This window comes from Diuraphis noxia, unplaced genomic scaffold, assembly GCF_037042655.1.
Source record: "Diuraphis noxia isolate RWA-SAM2 unplaced genomic scaffold, SU_Dnox_SAM2 contig0001, whole genome shotgun sequence".
Taxonomy (NCBI): Eukaryota; Metazoa; Arthropoda; class Insecta; order Hemiptera; family Aphididae; genus Diuraphis; species Diuraphis noxia.
In genome coordinates, this window is record NW_028301711.1 from 22,987,587 (window position 1) to 23,009,382 (window position 21,796).

The 21,796-nt window shown below is 26.9% G+C and overlaps 3 protein-coding genes across 4 annotated transcripts; 2 read left to right on the forward strand and 1 right to left on the reverse strand.

Moving 5' to 3' along the window:
* Positions 1 to 3,123: 3,123 nt before the first annotated feature.
* Positions 3,124 to 13,972, reverse strand: spn-A (RAD51 recombinase homolog spn-A). Its single transcript, XM_089217869.1, has 7 exons — positions 13,494 to 13,972; positions 10,283 to 10,398; positions 9,935 to 10,072; positions 9,624 to 9,833; positions 9,213 to 9,421; positions 7,183 to 7,312; positions 3,124 to 4,220 (listed from the first exon to the last, which is right to left on the reverse strand). Exons 2-7 carry the CDS (start codon positions 10,370 to 10,372, stop codon positions 3,975 to 3,977), a joined length of 1,023 nt encoding a protein of 340 aa, XP_089073995.1. The 5' UTR covers positions 10,373 to 10,398; positions 13,494 to 13,972; the 3' UTR covers positions 3,124 to 3,974.
* Positions 7,397 to 8,826, forward strand: LOC149060347 (uncharacterized). The gene is made up of 2 exons (XM_089214948.1): positions 7,397 to 7,437; positions 7,812 to 8,826. The coding sequence occupies exons 1-2, from the start codon at positions 7,397 to 7,399 to the stop codon at positions 8,824 to 8,826; spliced, it is 1,056 nt and encodes a 351-aa protein (XP_089071074.1).
* Positions 13,973 to 14,114: 142 nt separating the features above from the next.
* Sec10 (Exocyst complex component Sec10) lies at positions 14,115 to 20,206 on the forward strand. Of its 2 annotated transcripts, XM_015517621.2 has the most exons (17): positions 14,115 to 14,363; positions 14,449 to 14,567; positions 14,658 to 14,775; positions 15,938 to 16,135; positions 16,215 to 16,279; positions 16,341 to 16,524; positions 16,585 to 16,725; positions 16,794 to 16,870; positions 16,979 to 17,089; positions 17,160 to 17,255; positions 18,102 to 18,261; positions 18,369 to 18,607; positions 18,686 to 18,772; positions 18,836 to 18,938; positions 18,998 to 19,154; positions 19,213 to 19,373; positions 19,441 to 20,206. In XM_015517621.2, exons 1-17 carry the CDS (start codon positions 14,331 to 14,333, stop codon positions 19,540 to 19,542), a joined length of 2,151 nt encoding a protein of 716 aa, XP_015373107.1. In that variant the 5' UTR covers positions 14,115 to 14,330; the 3' UTR covers positions 19,543 to 20,206. The 2 variants fall into 2 exon arrangements, with proteins under 2 accessions (XP_015373107.1, XP_089073994.1); XM_089217868.1 differs by lacking the exons at positions 14,115 to 14,363; positions 14,449 to 14,567; positions 14,658 to 14,775 and adding an exon at positions 15,722 to 15,869.
* The last annotated feature ends 1,590 nt before the right edge of the window (positions 20,207 to 21,796 follow it).

Genomic DNA, 21,796 nt, shown 5'->3' on the forward strand with positions numbered 1-21,796 from the left:
ATGAAAAACTAATATAACATGTTAATTGATCTCAAATAAACTTTATAAAAGAAAACAATTTTTAAATTATTGAAACAAACATAATACGAGTAGAAGTCAAAAAAAAAAAAAAAATCAGTTATATTATTATAATTTTATAAATATGATTATAAAGCAAAAATTTTATTTTTGTAAATAATCAGTCCGTATTCAGTAATAATAAGTATTAAAAAAAATAATTCCACAAATTGTTAAAAATATTGTTTTGGTATATTAAGATTATTGTTGTCTACCTATTGTCTGGTGTTTTATTGCCTATATCAGCAGTTTATTAAGTATAAATATTATTTGATAGCATGTAAACCGTAAACATGTGATTTCCGTTTATATATACGCTTCCTCGCAATGTACATTTGTAACAATCAATGAATCTCTACTAATCTTCATCGATTGATTAAAATATAGGGATCCCTGGTTGGTGGACTGTGCTTCTTTTTATCTGCTGTCATTATACAAGCAAACAATAAACTATGCACAAAACTAAACAGTTCTTCTTAGGGCTAGCTGACATAGGACATACTCCGAAATTTGCAATTTAATGGCAAAGACTTTATCATATCTAAGGTGGAAATATTAGAAAAATAAAAAAATCGTTATTGCAGAAAAAATAAACATACTCATTGTTCAGGAAACTCATACAGCCGATTAGGAACATTTATATAGAAGAGATGGCTCGTAGCAGGATACATTGATGCTATTTTCACAGCAAATATTGCATTGCTACCTACATAAAAGCAATTTAAAATGAAAACACGTCAGAATCTCTAATGAAAACGACATCTATACTATTGAGACTCAAGTTAAAAATGTACCTACATATTATGAAAACAATGTGCTTTGTAGAAAACTATCCTCTCTAAATCTTACGTCATAGTACATCTCTACTCCTAATTACCATGCATTACGAAATATAATATTATATTAAAATGAAAATTATGTCATCACATTATATTACAATTTCTTACTGATTGTAAAAAAAAAACACCAATATAGGCAATTTTATAAACGGGTCAAAAAAATTCTTTCCTAAAAGGATCCATTTGTTTGTACTCTCGTATAATCATGTTCACACTTGTCATTATTAACGACTTACACAATTGCCATGGGCAGTGGGAACAAAATTGTATACTAGCATCTTAGTATTTGTATATTAAAACTTTTAATTATTGTGTATTTATGATGTTTTTAATCATAAATATCTTAGATTTTAGATAATTTATATTTTCTAGTTTCATTAATTAGCTTATATTGTTTTAAAGTAGCATACTACTAGTATTTGAAAAGTAATAAGTATAAATTTAGACATAAGTAATAAAAGTTCATATATTTTGTAAATTGTCAGTAAATTAATTTAGTGCTTAGTTTTCAACAAATTTAAATTGTCTCCCGGTAATGCTAATAAATAATAATATTATGTAGATACTTCTTCAACTTAATGCTTGTAAAAAAATTTGGCTGTAACTGTTTTATTTATGATATTTAAATATTTTTATTGTTGAGTATAGTACTTCTATAAAAAATATTATCAACTATTGTTAAGTACATACAATATATCTTAAGATAATTAAAATTGCTTATTATTACAAAAAAAAAGACGATGTTGAATAAAATTATTTATTCTCATGAAGATTGAGTAGTATACAATAATCACCTCCATAAATATACTTAGTACCTAAATATACTTAGTACCTAAATATACTTGGTTTGAAATTCAAGTGTATGGCTTTTATTGGATCACTAATAAAAGCAAGAAAAAATTTTAAAAAACTATACCAATGTTTTATCATTGGTAACCAGGGGCGGACTGGTATTAAAAATATCACGGGGATTTAGAATTAGAGTGGCTATATCTATATACTTAATGATTGCACTTAAAAAAGCTAATTAAAATATTAAATATAACTCATTTTTTACATTCTGTAGATTTTTAAAAACCATCGAACACATAACTTATTAGCTCATTTATTATAAAAGCGTCATAAATTAAAACAAAAGTTTTTTTTTAATGTTCACTAGTTATATCTTATTAATAATTTCATCATTATTAAGTTTAGCTAATATATGTTTTTCACACGACATGAGTATAAAATGCTTCTAAATTAGGTTTGCTTAAAGAATTTCTCAATCAATTTAATATATACTTTAGAATAGAAAAACTTCTTTCACAGGTTACTTGTGAAGAAGATAAACTTAAAATAAGTTTATAAGCTAAGTACAACTTATCATATGCTTTTGAATGAAGGTCATAAGTATGTAAAATATTATATACACATATCATACAGTTCTTACAGTTGCAAATACTTTTTAAAGAACCTTGTTCTTCTTTTGAGACATCTTCTTCATTGAATTTTTACATTTTTAAAACTTAACAAGTTTCTTAAAATACTATCTTTTCGTTTATACAATTTCGTACAGTTGTAAGTCGTCAAATTTTGTTTGAATCGGATGAGATGAAAAAAAATTTTAAGTTCATTTTGATTTGGTTTTTTAAACCAATAATTATACTCACAGTGGCCATGTTGATTTTCGGTGCTTTTACTGAAAGTTTATGTCATGGATTTATTTACAAATTTTTTAGAGAGAATGATTTGAATTTCAGAATTAGATGTGGTAATAGATACGATTTTAGAGTACTCTTGGTTACGTTAATATTACAACTTGATTCAACACTTTTGTTAATATCCTTATTTTTAGATTGAATTAGAAACAGTACATTTAGATGCATCAATGTTGAGCAATTTCTTTTTTTTTCTTAGTTTCTCAGCATTTCCATTATGTTTTCTTTTTATATTGTCCAATATAATTAGACACTTGGAAAAAACACAGCGGGGACTTTTAAAGCTTAAAAACAATAAATTAAACATGCGATCACTGTTACGAACTTACGTGAGCTACGTTACTATTAACTAAATATCATAGGTACAATATAATACATCATATACAGAGACGCAATAATTAAACTATCTGCATTTATGTTATTCTAAATTAAACGAGAATAATATACAGTATTCCGCGGATAATGATCACGTATTGCGTCTTTATATTTCATAAAACTACACAAAAATAAGATACGCCCGACAACTATTTTCATTTTATTATTTTGTATTTTGGCCGATAGTATTTTTACACTAAATTTACTATCAATGTGCCCATCGTGAATAATATTTGTTCAATATTATTAAAAAAAATTTTTATTTAATTTTGGCAACAACGACCACTGGCCACATTAGGCACTGGCCCACCGGGAAATTTCCCGGCTTCCCAGTAGGCCAGTGGGACTCTTAAGTATAATATGTATTCTGTTCAAAATTAGATTGTACACCGGCGGCCAACTTGTGTGTGCGGCTTTCTTCCAAACCACAGGTTATACTGTAGACTTGGAGGAAGAAGCATCTGACAATGTGTCAAACAGTCACGGACAAGAAACAAAAATATGATCTCATTTTGAACAGAGTACAGGTGCTAAATACAAGATTTTAATAGTGCGCACAACATAAATAAGATAGTATTTGATATAATATTGTGATGTCTAAATAAAAAATAATTTTTGTATTAAAATATCAGATCAATATTTTTAATATATAATTTTTAAACTTATTTAATAAAATATTTACAATAGTTATACAAAGTGTAATACAACAATTGAATGAAAAAACTAGATTTATAGCTGAAATAAGATAACACTACCATAATATTTAAGTGTAAGATAAATTATATTTAATATAAAAGATAATTCTACAAAATAACATGTCAATATAAAGAAAAAAAAATTAATACAATTATTGTATTATTCAGGTTAGCATAATATGTTAAAAAATTATTTTTAACAATTTTTAATCTACAATAAAAATAATTGTCTTAAATTAATATTTTTAAATTGGTATTTTTAAGAACAAATTAGATAAAAAAAAAAATTATGTTAGTTTATATTTTATTTACTCTTTTGCGTCTCCAATTCCATCAGCATTAATAGCAAACATAGCTTCAGACTCTGGTAAACAAGGAGAATCATATATCTTGCAAATTCTTGTTTCGCCTCTACCTTTACGCAAGTACAATCTAGTAGTAGATGCGTGAGCCATTATATTACCACCAACTGGTTTTTTTGGATCTGCTGCAAACATAGAAGCACCATCCACTTGAGCAACTACTTGATTGGTTATTACTACGGCAACCCCAAACTGAAAAATATTGTTATATTAATTCTATGAAGAGAGATAAGAGAGAAGTATTATAATGTATACAACAGTGCCATATAATTTTTTTTCTTAAAACAAAAATTAATTTGAGATTATCCACTACCAAAACATTAATTTATGAACTTTATATAAATTCATTATAATTTATCAATTTTAACAAATCAAATAAGTTAATTTAATAATATTTTCCATAACTACCTATTTAATAACTGCCATTACTATTACTAATGGCCATATATGGGATCTTGAGAAAAAAATATATAAGACTTTTAAAATCCAAAAACATTATGTACAATGTAATTTAATGAATATTTAGCAATAATCCTATAAAAAAAAATCAATAAACATAGTACTAAATGCTTTATTAACAAATTTGAAAATTAATTTTTGTAGCTTTTAGATTAAAAGAATGTTTAATAATTGTCCAGTATTTATTTCTGAAAATCATCCATGTTTGGTATTGAGTAAATTTGTGTTTTAAAGTCAATTCTAATAACATGAATTTCTTAAGAGGACATTATACCCACATGTGTTAGCTCCATCTTACAAACGTACAACATGGCAAAAACCATTTTAGGCAAGATAGAACCACTCGGGCTGTAATCATAACTAAGAAACAAAATGTTCACACTGTAAAAATGAGAACATTTACTTTGCAACATTGTTTTTATTTTTTCAACATCACAAACACCAAAAAAAAAAAAAATTGTATTGTTTAAAAAATCATTATTTAAAACTTGGATAGCTGTTTTTGTATTCTAATATCAAAAAAATAAAAACGATGTTACACAATAAATGTTCTTTTTATAGTGCAAAAATTTCGTTTCTTAGTTATGACTGCAGTAGTGGCGGTTATAAGGGGGGGGCGATAAGTGGATCGCCCCCCCTGGTCCGTGTTTTTTTATAATAAATTATAGGTAATTGAAATTTTATAGTAAATTATTGAAAGAACTATTAATCATGGTACTATTTTTTTGTGTTTCTAATTTATAGAAATAGTATCAGCAATTTGTAAAGTTGTCTTGTGTAATATAATTAATATACAGTATATTTTTAAATAATTGTAGTACATTTTATTAATTTTTGTTATTATAGTATATGTACGTACTACCTAGTACCTATGTAATATGTTATTCGGGAAGTTGTGTGCCATTGTTTATATATATATATATGGCTGCTAGGAATAATCTCAATAATGTAATAGATTTCCCATTCTGATATTACGATAATTTTAAGAGGACGTTTCACCCGCATGTGTTGTCTCCGTCTTACAAGTGCGTAACATTGCAAAAACTGTTTCGCGCGGGAAAGAACCGAGAATGATACAGTTATAACTAAGAAACGAAATTTTCATCACATAAAAAGGAGAATTTTGTCTGTGCAATATCGTTTTTATTTTTTCGATATCAGAACTACAAAAAAAAATTCTTATTGTTTTATAATATATTAATTTTGTGTTTTTAAGCATGAATAACTTTTTTGTAGTTCGGATATCGAAAAAATAAAAACGATATTGCACAGACACAATCCTCCTTTTTATGTGGTGAAAATTTCGTTTCTTAGTTATAAGTTATGACTATAACTTTTTCGGTTCTTTCCCGTGTGAAACAGTTTTTGCAATGTTACGCACTTGTAAGACGGAGACAACACATGCGGGTGTAGCGTCCTCTTAATATAAATCTAAAAATATAATAAAAGCTATATACTCATAAACTCACATATATTATTACACGTTTTGCTGAACAAAAAAAAGACATAATATGCTTGTATTTTAGATTTTTATTATTACAATGGTTGATTAACTGTGCATCTGTGATTATACTTTTTTTTATTTAATTGTAAGTACAAGGTGAACCTATTTTGGATTATTTCAAAATATTGGGGAAAAATTCCAACGACTCATTATTGTCCTATGAATTTTATAATTTCCGGCCCCCCCCCCCTTAAAAGTCAGTTATAACCGCCACTGGACTGCAGCAGTGCAGCCTAAGTAATTCTAACCCACGTAAAATAGTTTTTGTTATGTTGTACATTTGTAAGAAGGAGCATGCAGGACCTCTTAAGTTATTTTTAATTTCCAAGTAATTCTCTCTGCAGTTGTCATGACTTATACAAATTACTAGAATTTCAGAGAACTTGTCAAATATACAGTAATTTTTTAAAATATATAAAAGAAGCAATTTTATGTATAGTTTTAAGTGTTTATTTTTAATTATTTCCTTCTGTTTTAAAATATGACCTATAAAATAGGTAAGAAGTTTATCTGTGGCATAGCGTTGTTATTTTTTTGATAACATAAATATAATTAAAGTTATAAGCTTAAGAAAATACATTTATTTTTTATTTTTTCATTAAATTACTTAAAATTATTGGTTTACGCTATCAAAAAAAAACGACGCTATGACACAGATATTGAGGGAGAACAGTTGTCCCGAGCTAAACAGATTTTGCTATGTTATACGTTTGTAAGACGGAGACAACACATGCGGGTGTGGCATCCTCTTAATGGATACTAATTATTTATGTAGAAAAAAACATACATTACTGTTTTAAATAACAACGAAATTCATCTAAATAATTATTATACTGATTAAATACGACATTTTAGTGGTATCGGGAACTCTTCAGGAAATCGATTAAATATAAAATTGGACGGTCAACATTTGTGATTCCTTGTATTTTAGAATACTCTTTATTAAGTAAAATATTATTTTTTAGTAGTTATAACTTATAACTTATAACCTTATTCCTTATAATGCGGTAATAATAAAAATAAATGTATAATAATAATATTTTAGAGACAACATATGCAAATATAACAATCTTTTAACACAACATAACAAGAGTTTCCCCACATTTAAGTAGCGTTTTCACAGTTGCCTAAGTAGATATTGTAGCGCTGCTATGAAGTAAACATAGTAAAATATTTTTCTTTAATTTTTACCTCATCTGCAAGACGTAATAACATTCTGAGAAATCTGGCCAAATGATTCTGTCTAGCAGATAATTCACCTCTACCAGAATAATCAGTTCTATATAAGGCCATGGCACTATCCACAATCAATAATGCATACCTGAAAATTAAATTAAAATTATTCACAATTTTATACTTATTATATTAAATATAATTGAAGTAAAAAAATGTAGATTTGACGGGAATGGGACATTTCGGCGCTGCCGTTTTGGCGCTGCCATATCGGCGATAGATATTTTCGGCGCTGCCGTTTTGGCGACGCCGATTCGGCGATAATGACAAAATATATATTATATAAGTAGACAAATAAAAAAATAAAAATGCACTATAAAATTGCATTTAAATTATATTTATTATAATAACAAAAAAATTGGAAAAAAAATTTATATTTTATTTTTACAGTATTGTTACTATAATATTTATTAGTTGTTTAGTTCTGGACGTACTAATTGGTTACTATTACTGCTAGCTATGATAAAATTGTTATCGAAGATAATTTGTACCTATGTATGTGTAATGTATATATGTACCTATAGTGTAATAAAAATAATAATAACAGATACCTAGCCAATAGTAATGGCAATAATTTGAACGGAAAGGCCTAGCTATGATAAAATTGTTATTGATGATTTACCCGAAATATACAAAACTTACTCGCCAAATGATGGAATAAGCGAACAGTTCTTATTAGCAGATAGTGGACAGGAATCAGATAGAGTCTTAATATTTGGCCGAATTAGTGGACTAAAAATATTAAAAAATTCCCAAACCTGGTACTGTGACGGCACTTTTAGAATAGCTCCATTATTATTTTCCCAAGTTTATGTTATTTTGGCGGAAGCATTAGGAGGTGTACACCCGATAATTTATGCACTACTTCCAAGCAAAAAGGCTAGTGTTTATGAAAAATTATTAAATATGTTAAAAACGCTTGAACCAGATTTAAATCCAGCCTCAATTTCTTGCGATTTCGAGCTTGCTGCTTTTACAGCTATAAAAGATGCATTCCCTAATGTACAAATATTTGGTTGTTATTTTCACCTATGTCAAAACTTTCGATCTAAATTAGGTGAGCTACATTTAATATCTCGTTATAAAAATGAACCAGAATTTTGCATACACGTGAAAAGTATTATCGCATTAGCTTTCGTTCCTATATCAGATCTTGATGATGCGCTAGATATTTTATCAGAAAGTTTACCTGAGGAACTTATTGATTTATTAGATTGGTTCGAAGACTTTTATGTTGGCCGGAAAAATCGTAGTCGTGAAGGTCGACGGCCTGCACGATTTTCCCCGACAATGTGGAATTTATACGAACGTGTATTGACGAATAAAGACCGTACAAATAATCATGCTGAAGCGGCGAATAGAAGATTAAATCAGTTAATGACAAACAAACCTACCATTTGGGCTTTCATAAATACATTACGTAAAATACAAGCAGGAACGGATACACAGTATGAGCATTTGGTTTTGGGTAATAGTCCACGGAAAAAGTTAAAAAAATTTAGAGACACAGACAATCGTATTTATAAACTAGTTGATAGATACGATAAAAATGACATTCCAACATTTATCAGGGGAATATCAAATAATATAGCGTTGAAATAAAATGTTGACTATAATTGTATAATCACTATAATTGTTAAACTAAAATTGTCTAAAGACTAATTAGTAATTAGTAATTAATATTAATTGACTATATTATTTTTTTTCCTAATAATATTTTTTATGAGACCATAAATTAAACATAATTTTTTACTAAAAAAATGTTCACTATAACGTGAATATTGTCATTATCGCCAAATCGGCGTCGCCGAAACGGCAGCGCCGAAAATATCTATCGCCGATACGACAGCGCCGAAATGGCAGCGCCGAAAAGTCCTAGACCCAGATTTGACTATTGATAAAAAACACTTAACCCCTGCAATCAAATTGTGATCAATAAAGATATAAAGTTGTGGACAAGATTATAGTTATAGTATAAAATATTTTACCTAGATTCAGCCATCATAGCGCCAGCTTGCAATAATAGTTGTGTTTGGTGATCTGTGTTATATGCTCTGGCACAAGCAATATTATCAAGTACATCACTTCCTACCAACTGATATCTTTCAGCTACTGAAAGCAATCGTTCAGGCCGGAATGTACCTTCAGTGTCAATATAGAGGCATTTTCCTTCTCCTCCATTTTGACCAATAGGAAGCTAAAAAATATAAAACTAATTAAGTGATTTATACTTTATAACTGTTTCATTTTTTAGTCATGTTTAATGTTAACAAATTTTAAAAATATAATACAGTATTAAATTCTGCCAAAACTTGAAAATAACAAAGCAAAATAAATTTTAAAAATTTAGTACTGATCATTTTAATACGGTTAGCTTTTAATAAATTAATTATCTTTACCTGACAAGTTACAGCCAAAGTATGGCACAGTTGTGTTTTACCAGTTCTAAACTCCCCAAATATTTCTGTGATTGAACCAGTTTCAATGCCTCCCCCTAATAAACGGTCTAATTCTTTTGAACCGGTAGTTAATTGAATAATTTCAGATCTCTTTAGATGAAATATTGTAGCAGAAGTAAAACCAAGAGGGACCATTTTTGATGCTTCAGCCTATGATGAATAATTATGGATATGTAAAACAAATATTTCAAAATCTATAAGGTAGTTGTTATAAAATAAATATTTAAGTATATTATATTTAAATAGTTTACCAATATTTTATCAGCTTTTGCTTCACTTATGCCTTTAATGGTAATGAGATGTTTTTTTGTCGCAAAAGCAATAGATTCTATTGTGTGATATCCAGCTTCTTGAAGCTTTTTAATATCTCCACTAGTAATTCCTTGGCCCTGTACCATTAAATTTACAAAATTAATTATCTCAAATACTATACACAATTAATTAATCAAAACAAAAATTGTTCATAATTTCAATTACATTACACATGTATTTACGAACCTACTCTAAAATAGGTACATTTAATACAAGTAACTAGTTTAATGTAACTTTTCAACATATCAAACAGTATTAGTTTAATTAATTATTATGATTAACTTTACTTCAAGTTTTGAAATAAGTAATGGTCCATCATCTTCTTCATGATCTTCAACAACAGCTTCTTCAACATGTGAAGTTGATGCCATAGCCATTTTGTACAAAACCAATATTATACTACCTGTAAGTAGGTAAATAAACAAATTTCAATATAAGCAAAACAAAAATTTATTTCAACTATCTAATTCAAATATACAACATTTTAGAATTTTCTTCCTAATCTTCCTAATAGGGAAATTATATTATTAATTAATTTGAAAAAAAAACCAACAAACTAAATTTAGGATACATATCTACAGTATGATCACGATATAAGGTAACACTAAATAATATGTCAGGTGGATGACCTTGTATTACAATTGGGTTTTTGGAAGGTGATATAAAAATAGTTAAAATTGTAATCCTATTACAGCAGATTACTAAAAAAAATCATCATATACTCGAGATACTCATTGTAATGATCAACAGTATTAATAAATAATTATTTGTAAACAGATTAAGTAAATTAAACATTTATGCTCTTATGTTATTATGTTATTATTTCCAGTGGTTATAAATGAAAATTGCATTAAACACGTGTAATGCATAAATCCAAATTATGAATTACTCTAACTTGGTCAGTTTTGTAAATAGAAAAAACTTTTGATACAAAAAATGTTTAAAAAAAAATAATCTATCCGAATATGTAGAAAAAAAAATATTGTTTCCATTTCAAAAAATGTAAGTTGTATTGTGCATGCGCACACCAATAGTGTTAAAAATTTGAAATTTATTTGAAAATATGTATTAAATTACTCCCTATCACCTCCCGAAAACCTAATTGCAATACAAGGTCATGTACCAGACATATTAAGTGTTACCTTAAATCGTGATTACACAATATATATTTAGTAATAATGATGACCATTACTTTATGATAGAAAAATAAATGTGTGACCACATTTTAAATTCTAAGCAGAGCATTTTGTTTAACATTTTTATTGTATGAACACTTTTTGAAATGTAAAAATTCTTTGATTTTAAATTTTAAGATTGGTTTCTGTTAGCAAAATTAAATCAAGTTAATATTTTGATACTGGGTTCTCCCCTTCTGGGGGTTTAAACTAAAAAAATTCTAAGTCATTTTAAAATGTGTTAAACTTGTTGTATAGGCAAAACTTGACAACTAAATAACTGTAATGTCTGTAATAACATTAACGATAAGGTATCTCATAAGTTATTATTAGTGTGATAAAAAAAAAAGTTGAGCATAATTCACAATTAATTTTTAAGTAAAGATTTTAACAAAATTAGACAAAATCACAAAAGTATGCAAATAATTTTTGCTTATAGGGTCACAATTAATACTTAAGATTTTACAAATCATTATAAGATTTTTAAAGTTTGTCTACCTTAAAAAAAAAAAAATGATGAAAAACAGAATATATTATTGGTGAACATTTGAAGTTAAATTTTTTCGACATAAGATATTCTGGGATATTCCTATAAGCAAACACTTTCTTAATTTCTCATATAACAATGTTCTTAGTTTCTTATAACTCATAAATAAAATAACTGTTATCCAGTCTGCAGATATCTGACATACAGTTATTATACCATAATAATTTTCAACAAATATTTAAATTAGCATTTTCAAAATATTATGATAGTTTTTAGACTATTTATAGGCATGAGAAATTTTCAATCTTTTTTCTTACAAAAACCAATAACATTTTTAGTTATTTAAAAATGCTTGAAAATTTAATATGAGGCTCCTCATAAGTTGTTTTAATAGAAGTTTAAAAAATATGTAAATACCTACGAGCTTCTTTATAATTTAAAGTTTAAATCTTGACATAACTCATCAAAGTCATGAATATTTCCAATTATTTTATTGTTAAAAAATTTAAATGATTCATTAACTGGTTTAAGTTATTTATAATGTCTACTATAATACTACATAAACTCATAAGGATTATTATTTTTAATTTATAATGTGTACTCTTTCTAAAGGGTCAGATTTGGAGAAACCTTCTGATACTTTCAATGTAGTTTGATGGTTCCATCCAAGCCTATCAATAATAGAAAATTTAATACTATAATAATGAAAAAAAGAAAATTTAAATATTCTAGGGATGGATATAAAAATTATTTCAACTTAAAAATTGGTCATGGACAACTTCTATAAGGACTTGGCAAGACAAAGGTTGGTCATCAATTTGCTAATAAGAAAAGGAAAATCCTAATATAAACTGTGCAGCGTAAGATTAATATTTCAAAAACCAAAACCAACCAATTTGTGTTACCTAATCAACATTAAAACTATTGAAGTTAGACACTATTCTTTTGTTATAATCTAATTCTAAGTTATGTTTTTTATTACTTTTGTATTATGATGTTTTAATCTTTTTTTTATGAGTTACGCAGTCACGTAGAGTGTAGACCATGGTGGGTATTCTACCTAAAAGTCCGGTAAAAAAAGACCCGCGAAAAAAGTCCAGTGAACAAAAGTCCGGTTTATTTATTACTGTCGTACAAGAAAACATTAATGTTATTAAAAATAATAGCAATAATTTATAATAAAATTATTACAATCAATGTTATAGATAGATACAATAAAAATAAAAATACGACATAATTTTTTGGTTAGGAATTCATAACTCCGAGCTAAGTGTTGAAGAATTTTTAACTCAAGTGGGACATAATATTAGGACACAGCCAAGGTGATTAATGTTTTCTTGTATGACATGAAATTTTATTTTTGTATATTTTATTTTTATTTAAAAGTAACAATTAATCTGACCAAAAAATTATAATGTCATATTATTGTATGTAATATTTTAATTTTTATAGTACCTACCTATAATATTGATTGTAATAATTGCATTAATTGTATTTTTTTACCGGACTTTTTTTGTAGATTCACCATGGTGTCATGTAATTCTAATTTTTCTTATTAATTATAAAAGTGCCTTATAATAAAGTTAACATTGCAGTTATTAAAATACGGTTTCTCTTTTTAAATCAATAAAAGCAAGGTATGCAAAAAAATTATACTTTTAAATTCAACGTACAAAGTTCATCATTTGGTGACACGTTGTGAAACACTTTGATTCTAATCTATTAAAGCTATGGTAGTAAATGCACCAATTTGTTATACAAAAATCAAATACGGCAACAATATAGCGATTATTCAAACCTACGCTGATAATTGTTTTAAAAAAAACTCACACTTACCAGTGATTGATTAGATCGAAATTTGAGTTTGATCTCCTCAAATTGAAAATATTTTCGGAGAGAGATATGCACGATTGAGAAACGCGAACGAGAAACCAAAGACGGAGAGAACAGTTATATTTTATATTTTTATGTAATTTATGTACTTATTGTGAAATATGAACTACAAAGCCGTGTCGTTTTAAATGTTTGTTATTATCAACGGTCGTGTTCAGGAACGGCCAACGGGAACAAGGCAAATGGGCGCGAAACAACTGATGGCAGATTAGACCGCCTGGATGGTAACGATACACTCGTACCGAAAACTCGGGAACGACAAAATTCTGGAGGATAACGTATGTTTCACAGTTGAACACCTGTCGGTTCGGTGAACGACAATGAAGTTTAACACAAAATTTAAAATTTTCAAAACTTATATTCAAATAAAATTCTAAAACGTATCTAAATAAATAGATAACTTGCCGAGGTGATTGAAAAGTATTTCTATAAAAAACAGTATTGTTTAGTTTTACCCATTTCACGTGATTTGTCGGACATAATGTTATTTTCGTGTTGTCTACAACGACCGTCCAGTCTCGGCCAAATCATCAGGATAACGCCCTCCTCTTTTTGCAGTGATAAGCTGATAACAATTGGCACAATTCGTGTATCGCTATAGTCCACCGATCAAAAATTTCGTTTTAATTTAACTTTATACATATTTTCATCAAATGCTTATCGCCAAGTTATTATTTCTTAAAATTTAAGTCTAATATGCTGCCGCACATTTCACGTTGACTGATTATTTTTTTATTTTCCGTTCTTATGCTATAAATTTTACAAAATAACACCAACAAAATGATGCAACAATACATTAAAGAAATGGAACAGGTAAAATTGTATACATCATCTAGTTTATGAAGTTATTAATACAAAATAAAATAAAATGTTTATTTCGTTGTTATTTGTGTTTAAGGATCCATATGATCCTGACGAATTTGTCGAACGTTTAGCTCATCGAGTGTTTGGAAACAGTGCTGACAATGATAATGCAGTAGTGGACGATGTTCAGGATACATTTGTACAAGCAATTAAGTATTATACTTTGATATTAAAATGAAATACAATAATCTAATAGTATAAATAATAATATTTATGACCATTGATTTACTACTTGGATTTCAGAGACTTAAAATTTTTACAAGAACGTCAAAAAAGAAAATGTGAAAAATTAGAACAAGTTTGTCGAGAAAAGGAATCTCTGTATTCAATACAAATTCAAAATCTTCAAGAGCAAAATAAGGTAAATTTAATATTTTTGATTTTTTTGTTCACGGAATGTTAACATCAATTTAGGACAATTCTACCGCCAATATACAAGTTAAAGTTTGATTTATTTAAACATTTATTAGTTTTTGAAAAAAAAGTATGAGGATTTAACTAATATAAAATTAGAGAAGAGTTAATTATTTGGATCAATGAATTGGAAATGGAATAGATGAGAAAAGTTAATTAATTTAATGGAGATATTTAGATGTGAGCTGTTTTAAGGAATAGGTAGTAGATAATGGTGTATTTAGAAACATCTTAAGAACCAAAGGTTAGGGAGATAGAACAAAAAATTAAAATTATATAAAATTATAAGTTATAACTCATAGGTATTTTTATCTCTAAATAATGTAATAAAAAGTATAAAATATGGTGAATGGGTGGGGCATGGGCACCACATGGCCCTATTCATTTTGCCCTTGTTTTGGATTATCCTTTTAACAGAAATATTAAGCATAGAAGTAAGAGACGATGGTGGGTTAGACAACTACTACAACGTCAAAAACCTTATAGTGGTGAGTGTTTCATTTTGGATTTACTGGCAAGTGATTTGTTCTTATCTTAAATAAAATTATAAACAAGTGATATTTATTTCGATAATATTTAAAATAAAACATTAATAACAGAAGATTTGCGCTAATAATAAATAATAGCATAATAATATTATATACTCGTGTACAAACGAGACAGTACCTACTGTGAATTGTGCGTATATAGATGTACGGGTTTCAGCTATACATAGTACATGACACGTGAGCGATTTTAAATATCAGCCCCACTGCCCCCACTTCCAAGTGTATATTAAATAATAATACATAGTAAATAAACAGTTATTTGTATGAAATAGTTTTTATTATCATAAAATGTATGCCATAATGTTCGAATAATTAGCTAACAATTTTGTTTGGGACATTGACAAACAAAATTGTTTGGGATCGCGCCTATACCAACCAGATATGTTTGTTGGATATTTTGGATGTTCGATAAACGTTTGGTCGAACGTTCATAAAATGTTTGCTAGATGTGGACACGGCTTATGAAGAACAATAATTTGGACATTTGTTCTAGGTTGCTTTAAAATATTTAAATTCTTTGTTGAATAAATTATTTAAAATTATATCAATGTTTTTAAACAGGCTGGAATATCAATATTTCAAAATTTAGATGAACGAATAAATTATGTAGCCACAAAAGTTATTCATGTTGGAGATCAACTAGAATCAATTAATATACCACGTTCAAGAGCTGTTCAAGTTCATAAACTTATTGGATATTTAGAGGAGTTTATGTCGGCCGGTCCACTATCCATAGATATTTTCAATGATCCAACAAAGGTAAAAACATTTCTATTACATGTAAATATTTTTTGACATTATGACAAGAAGTATTCATGTGATTGTAAACTCAATTTAGATTGATGATGCAGCTGATGTGATCCAAAAATTATATCCTATAGCTCAAGAGCTTCCTCCAGGCAAGTAAGTTTTTGACAAAATACTAGTTTAATTCACTTTGAAGTTGTAAAACTTAACATTTTAGATTTGAGGAAGCCAAAATGAAAATAATTAAAAAATATGATGAAATTGAATGTTTATTAATTGAAGAGTTTATTAAAAACCACTCTCGAAAAAATGTAGTACGAATGAATGAAATTGCAACAATATTAACTCATTTTAAAGGTTATTCTCAATGTGTGGATGCATTCATTGAATACAGTCAAGCGGTACTATAATATTCTATTAATTCATGAATAAATAATGTTTTGTTACAAATATTTCCTTAGAACTCTCTTTCGGGTAAAAATCTCTTTGCTGATATTATTCCTGTTTGTGAAAACAACCTAAAAATTATTGAAGCTGTATTTTCTAATCCTGATCAAGTTATGGCCAAATTTATTTTGAATATTTATCAACTTAAACTACAAGTATGTTTTTGTTGTCTTATTTATTAAAATACCATTGTGCATTTTATTTTTATTTTTAAATATTTTAGAACCATATTATCACAATATTATCTGAAGTTAAAGATACGGCAAACTATTTAGAAAAACTATCTCAGTTATACAAAAAGTATGTATCCTTTTTACTATTCAATTATTATTTTATATATTTGTGTCCAATCAATAATTCACAAATTTTTCGTTAGAATTAGAATCATAATTCAATTTTTTTTTTCAGAACATCTATATTATCTAAAAATCTTTCACACTTAAATATGGGAAACGATGATATGTTTTTAAATAAAATGCAAAAGAATATATTTCAAAAGTATTTGGATTCATACTTCATGTATGTTTTTTGTCAGTTCAATCTTATGAGTGTAATATTTAGTCTTATAAACATTTTTTACCATTTACAGTTCTGAACTGAAAAACCTTAAAGAAAAATGTTTAATCATTTTACAACGGTTTTATGAATCTAAAGGACACCAGAAAAAACAAATTCAAGCTGGAGGGTAATTATAATTTGCTTACTATTTATGAAATATGTGTAGTATTTTTCTTGTCTGATTAGGGTATATACATTATACATACTGTCGTATCTTATATTGATTATTCATACTACCTACTACTATTCAATTACAATTCATAATTTTATGTCATCAGTGTTTCCCAAAAGTCAGTCCATAGATCTGTCATAAGTGATGTGACCATTAAAGATATTTCTATTAAATATTCATATTTTTAATCTCCTAAAAATTTCAATATACCAAATAAATATTATTTATTAGGATTTTTTTTCAGAATTGTATTTTTCATCATGGTTGATCAATTGATATATACTATACCAAGTAGATAAATAGGTACACAATAAATGGAGGTATCTTAATCAATTATTGTGCTTTGGCTCCACTTATTAGTTATTTTAAAGGGATTTTTGATGTGACAAATGTGCACTTATGTTTAGATCCCTGAAATAAAATTGTTAATACTTTAATAGGGATAAATATTGTGAACCAGTATTGGTTCAACTCGGTATACGAGAGATACACATATAGCTCTAACTATTGCATATGATCTTCTAAGATAATAATTATAGTATGGCCAATTTAAAACACGACTTATTCATTGTTGTTATTACTGCCAACTGATGTAAGACATAATGTTTTTTTTTATTCTAAACTCTGTGAAAAAAATATCCTCTATTTGGAAGAAGCAAAAATAAGTCCCCCTAGTAATCGATCTGGTATGTAATCTACAGAAGTTGATATACTTATGGTCCATATTGTTAACAAGTCACAAAATAACAATTTATATATTTTAATGAAACATAATATTTGTCATTATTTTAATTATTTCAGGTTTCAAGAATTGCGTAGAGATTTACAAACAGTTATTAGCACTCGTACAAATTTTAATATAATGCACATTGAAGATTATGGTGGAGAAACATTTTTATCTGAATATGTAGCTTCTTCTCTTATTCAAGAATTTAATCAAGCATTGGATCGGTGTTGTACGGTACTTATCACTTGCATAATTGATTTTATTTACTTTTTCCTGAGTTCTCTTGTTTTTTATATTTATAGAAATTAATAATTGAACTGTTAACATAATACATTTTTCAGTTATCTTCATCATCTGATATCCCATCTAATAGCTATCAAATTTTTGAAATCCTAACATCTTACTTGATTGAAGATTATGTTGATTATGGCTTAGAATTAGCTGTACAGTCTGTACCCATCCCAGAAGCCAAGACACATGATCCACCAAATGTTTACTTCTTTGAAGTCATAAAACAAGTCAATGCAATAATTTTATTATTTGAAAACCAGCTGTCAGATACATTAGTCCCCTTAATTATGTATGTAATAATTTTTATTCTTATTTTCACCATTATTGAATTTAAAATTTAATAAATGAATTTTGTTTTATTTTTTAGTACAACTCCTAAGTATTCCCAATGCATAAGCTTTAAGAAAAAGAAACTGGAACAAATAGAATCTAAAATTGATTTTGGTCTAGATAGGTTTGTTTAAAAATATCAAAACATTTAACTATATATCTTTATTTAATAAATAATTTATTTTAGATCTTTAAATGCTATCACTGGTTGGATAAAGATTTGTCTTTCTTCTGAACAAAAAAAGTCAGACTTTAAGCCAGAGACAGATGTAGACACAATGACTTCAATGGTAAGTACATAATTATACAAAATTTATTTTATATTTATTATTTATTTTATGTTATTTAGGCTTGCAAGTCTGTTGTTCAATATTTGAGTAGTAACATAAAACATATACGTCAATGTTTGGATGCCAAAAATGCTGAGCTTGTTTTAGCAGAACTTGGAATCAAATTCCATCGCATTGTTTATGAACATTTGTTACAATATACTTATAACTCTGCTGGTAATAAAAAATACATGTCCTTATTTGTGTATTAAAAATTAAAAATATAATTCTTTAGGTGCCATGTGTGCCATATGTGATATGAATGAATATAGAAGATGTGTAAAAGATTTAGGATCACCATTAGTGATTGATTTATTTGACACATTACACGCACTATGTAACTTGCTACTTGTGAAACACGAAAACTTAAAACAAGTGTGCTATGGTGAAACATTGGTAATATATAATTTTTTAATGTGCAGATGGATGTGATTAACCTGTTAATACAATTATATTTATGTAGGTGGGTTTGGATCATTCAATATTAAGCAATTTTATTCAACTTCGTACAGATTTTAAATCTCAAAAGTTAGCTGCATTATTAAAAAATCTAACATCTAGATGATGCACAACAACTTATCGTCATAATGCATAACTTCATTTACTATGAAGTTATTTACACTAAATGTATTGACTGAATGAAAGTAATTTTGAGTTAATGTATTATTAAGTACAATTTACTTTGTTACTATGTTAAAACGTTATACATTTTTATATCAAATAATTATTAATGTAGTATATATAAATATATGTATCAACTGATGTATATATATATATATGTTTATTGTTTATCTGTTAATTTATTATCTAATTATAATTTATCTGATTAAATGTTCACCGAAATCTCATTTAAAATTTTAAAACATAATGTTTTCTGAGGTACATGTAGATTTTAATGTATTCGTTGAGCAATAACATGTATTATATTATATGCGTTCATTAGTATTTACTATAGTGCCATATATATTATACTATATATTTTTCATTTAATTGTTTGAATGTTATTGTATGTTTAAACATGTTAATTATTTATACAAATAACTAAATCTATAAATATTTTATTAATCAGGTATATTTTTTGGTAAAGTAATTGTTATATGTGACAAATAAAACACATACCAATATTGTATACACTTACTAACAAATATGTAACTTCAGCATTATAATAAATTATTGTGCACTGTATATTTTTATTATTTAATTAAATTCAAATTAACACTGTTAAAGTATTAGAAGATATTTTTATTTTTTTCATAAGATACACAAAATAATACACACACACACACACACATATATATATGCTATTTTTTTTCATTTTAAGTTTATAAATTATAAGTAATAAAATTAAAATTGAGATAAAACTAATATGTGAATATCAGTATATCACAAGTCACAACTGATTATTAAATTTGTACTTATTTAAATGTTTATAAATAATTTATAAGCCTCTGAATCATCTGCATAAGAAAATTATATTAATCTTAAATTGTTTCAGTTGTGATTACATTTTTAATACAACAATTAACTTGCCGCTAATAATACAATTATTATAATCAATTTAGTTCATAATATACTTTTAAAATAACACCGTTATTAAATTGTGAACTTTTTCAATAATAGCTTATGGTTTATAAACTTACTAAAATAAGATTATTCTTTAACGAATTCTATATTACTATAATATAACTGTAGAACTTCTTTGTATATTTTTACTTTATTTCAATTTTAATCTTTGGTTAAAGAACCAAATTGTTTAACAGCTGTAAGTCTTCAAGCCCAAACGTTTTATATTATGTTAAGTGGATTTTGAAATAGGTACCTTGTTCTCTACTTGGTTATAAGTAGGGAACGGATTTGAATGCAAATTGCATTTTATTCTAAATTTCCGTAAACATTGCTTTCCAAGCACAAAGTTCATTTCATACATCAATGAATTAAAAAAATGTAACTTTAATTTTGCATTTTTAAGACTGCTTTGTAGAACATTTTTTTAAATTTTTATATTTTTAAGTCATTTATATATATATTTGTTACTTGGAATTATAAAAGCTATTTTGTCTCGTAAATTAGTTATTTTTAAGACAGGCTGATTGTACCAAACTATACGTAAATTTTAAAGTTTGAAAATCCCTGTTTGCATCGTTAGTCTGAAACGACTTAAATCGTAAATAACCTTGATAATGTATTAACGTTATGATACGCGATAACGGCATAACAGCAAAACTAATATTTTCCAAAAGTAGATGCTTTAATATCAAATATCAAGAAAATATTTGTAAAATGTTCATTTCGAGTACTAAAATTTAAAGAAATGGAACCAGAAATACTTATGCCAACTCAACCAATATTAACTAAGTGGGGTACATGGTTAATGACAACTACATACTAGGTACTAACTGTGAAAATTACCAATTGATTAAATCCATTATAGTGGAATTGGATAAAGACGACGCTGTTGCAATTGAAAATGCACAAACATTATTGGCCGATAATATTTAGAAATGAAATCTAGCGTTTATAAAAGCAAACTATATAGTAATTCACCGAAATAAATAACTAATTTAGAAACATCTGGATTATTGTTGGCTGATGCAATCGGTATTATTGAAAAGGTAAGGAATTAAATAGGAATAGATAAGACTATAAGAGTAAAATAGGGAAAGCCATAATAAAAAAATTTGAAAATGTAATTAAAAAAAAATAAAGGATATAAAGCAATGAAAAATATTTCCAATATTGTGGAGGGAAATATAAAAACTCGAGACGGTATATCTGAAGAATTAACCGGAGATGATATGGCATGTATGAAGTTAGCCCCA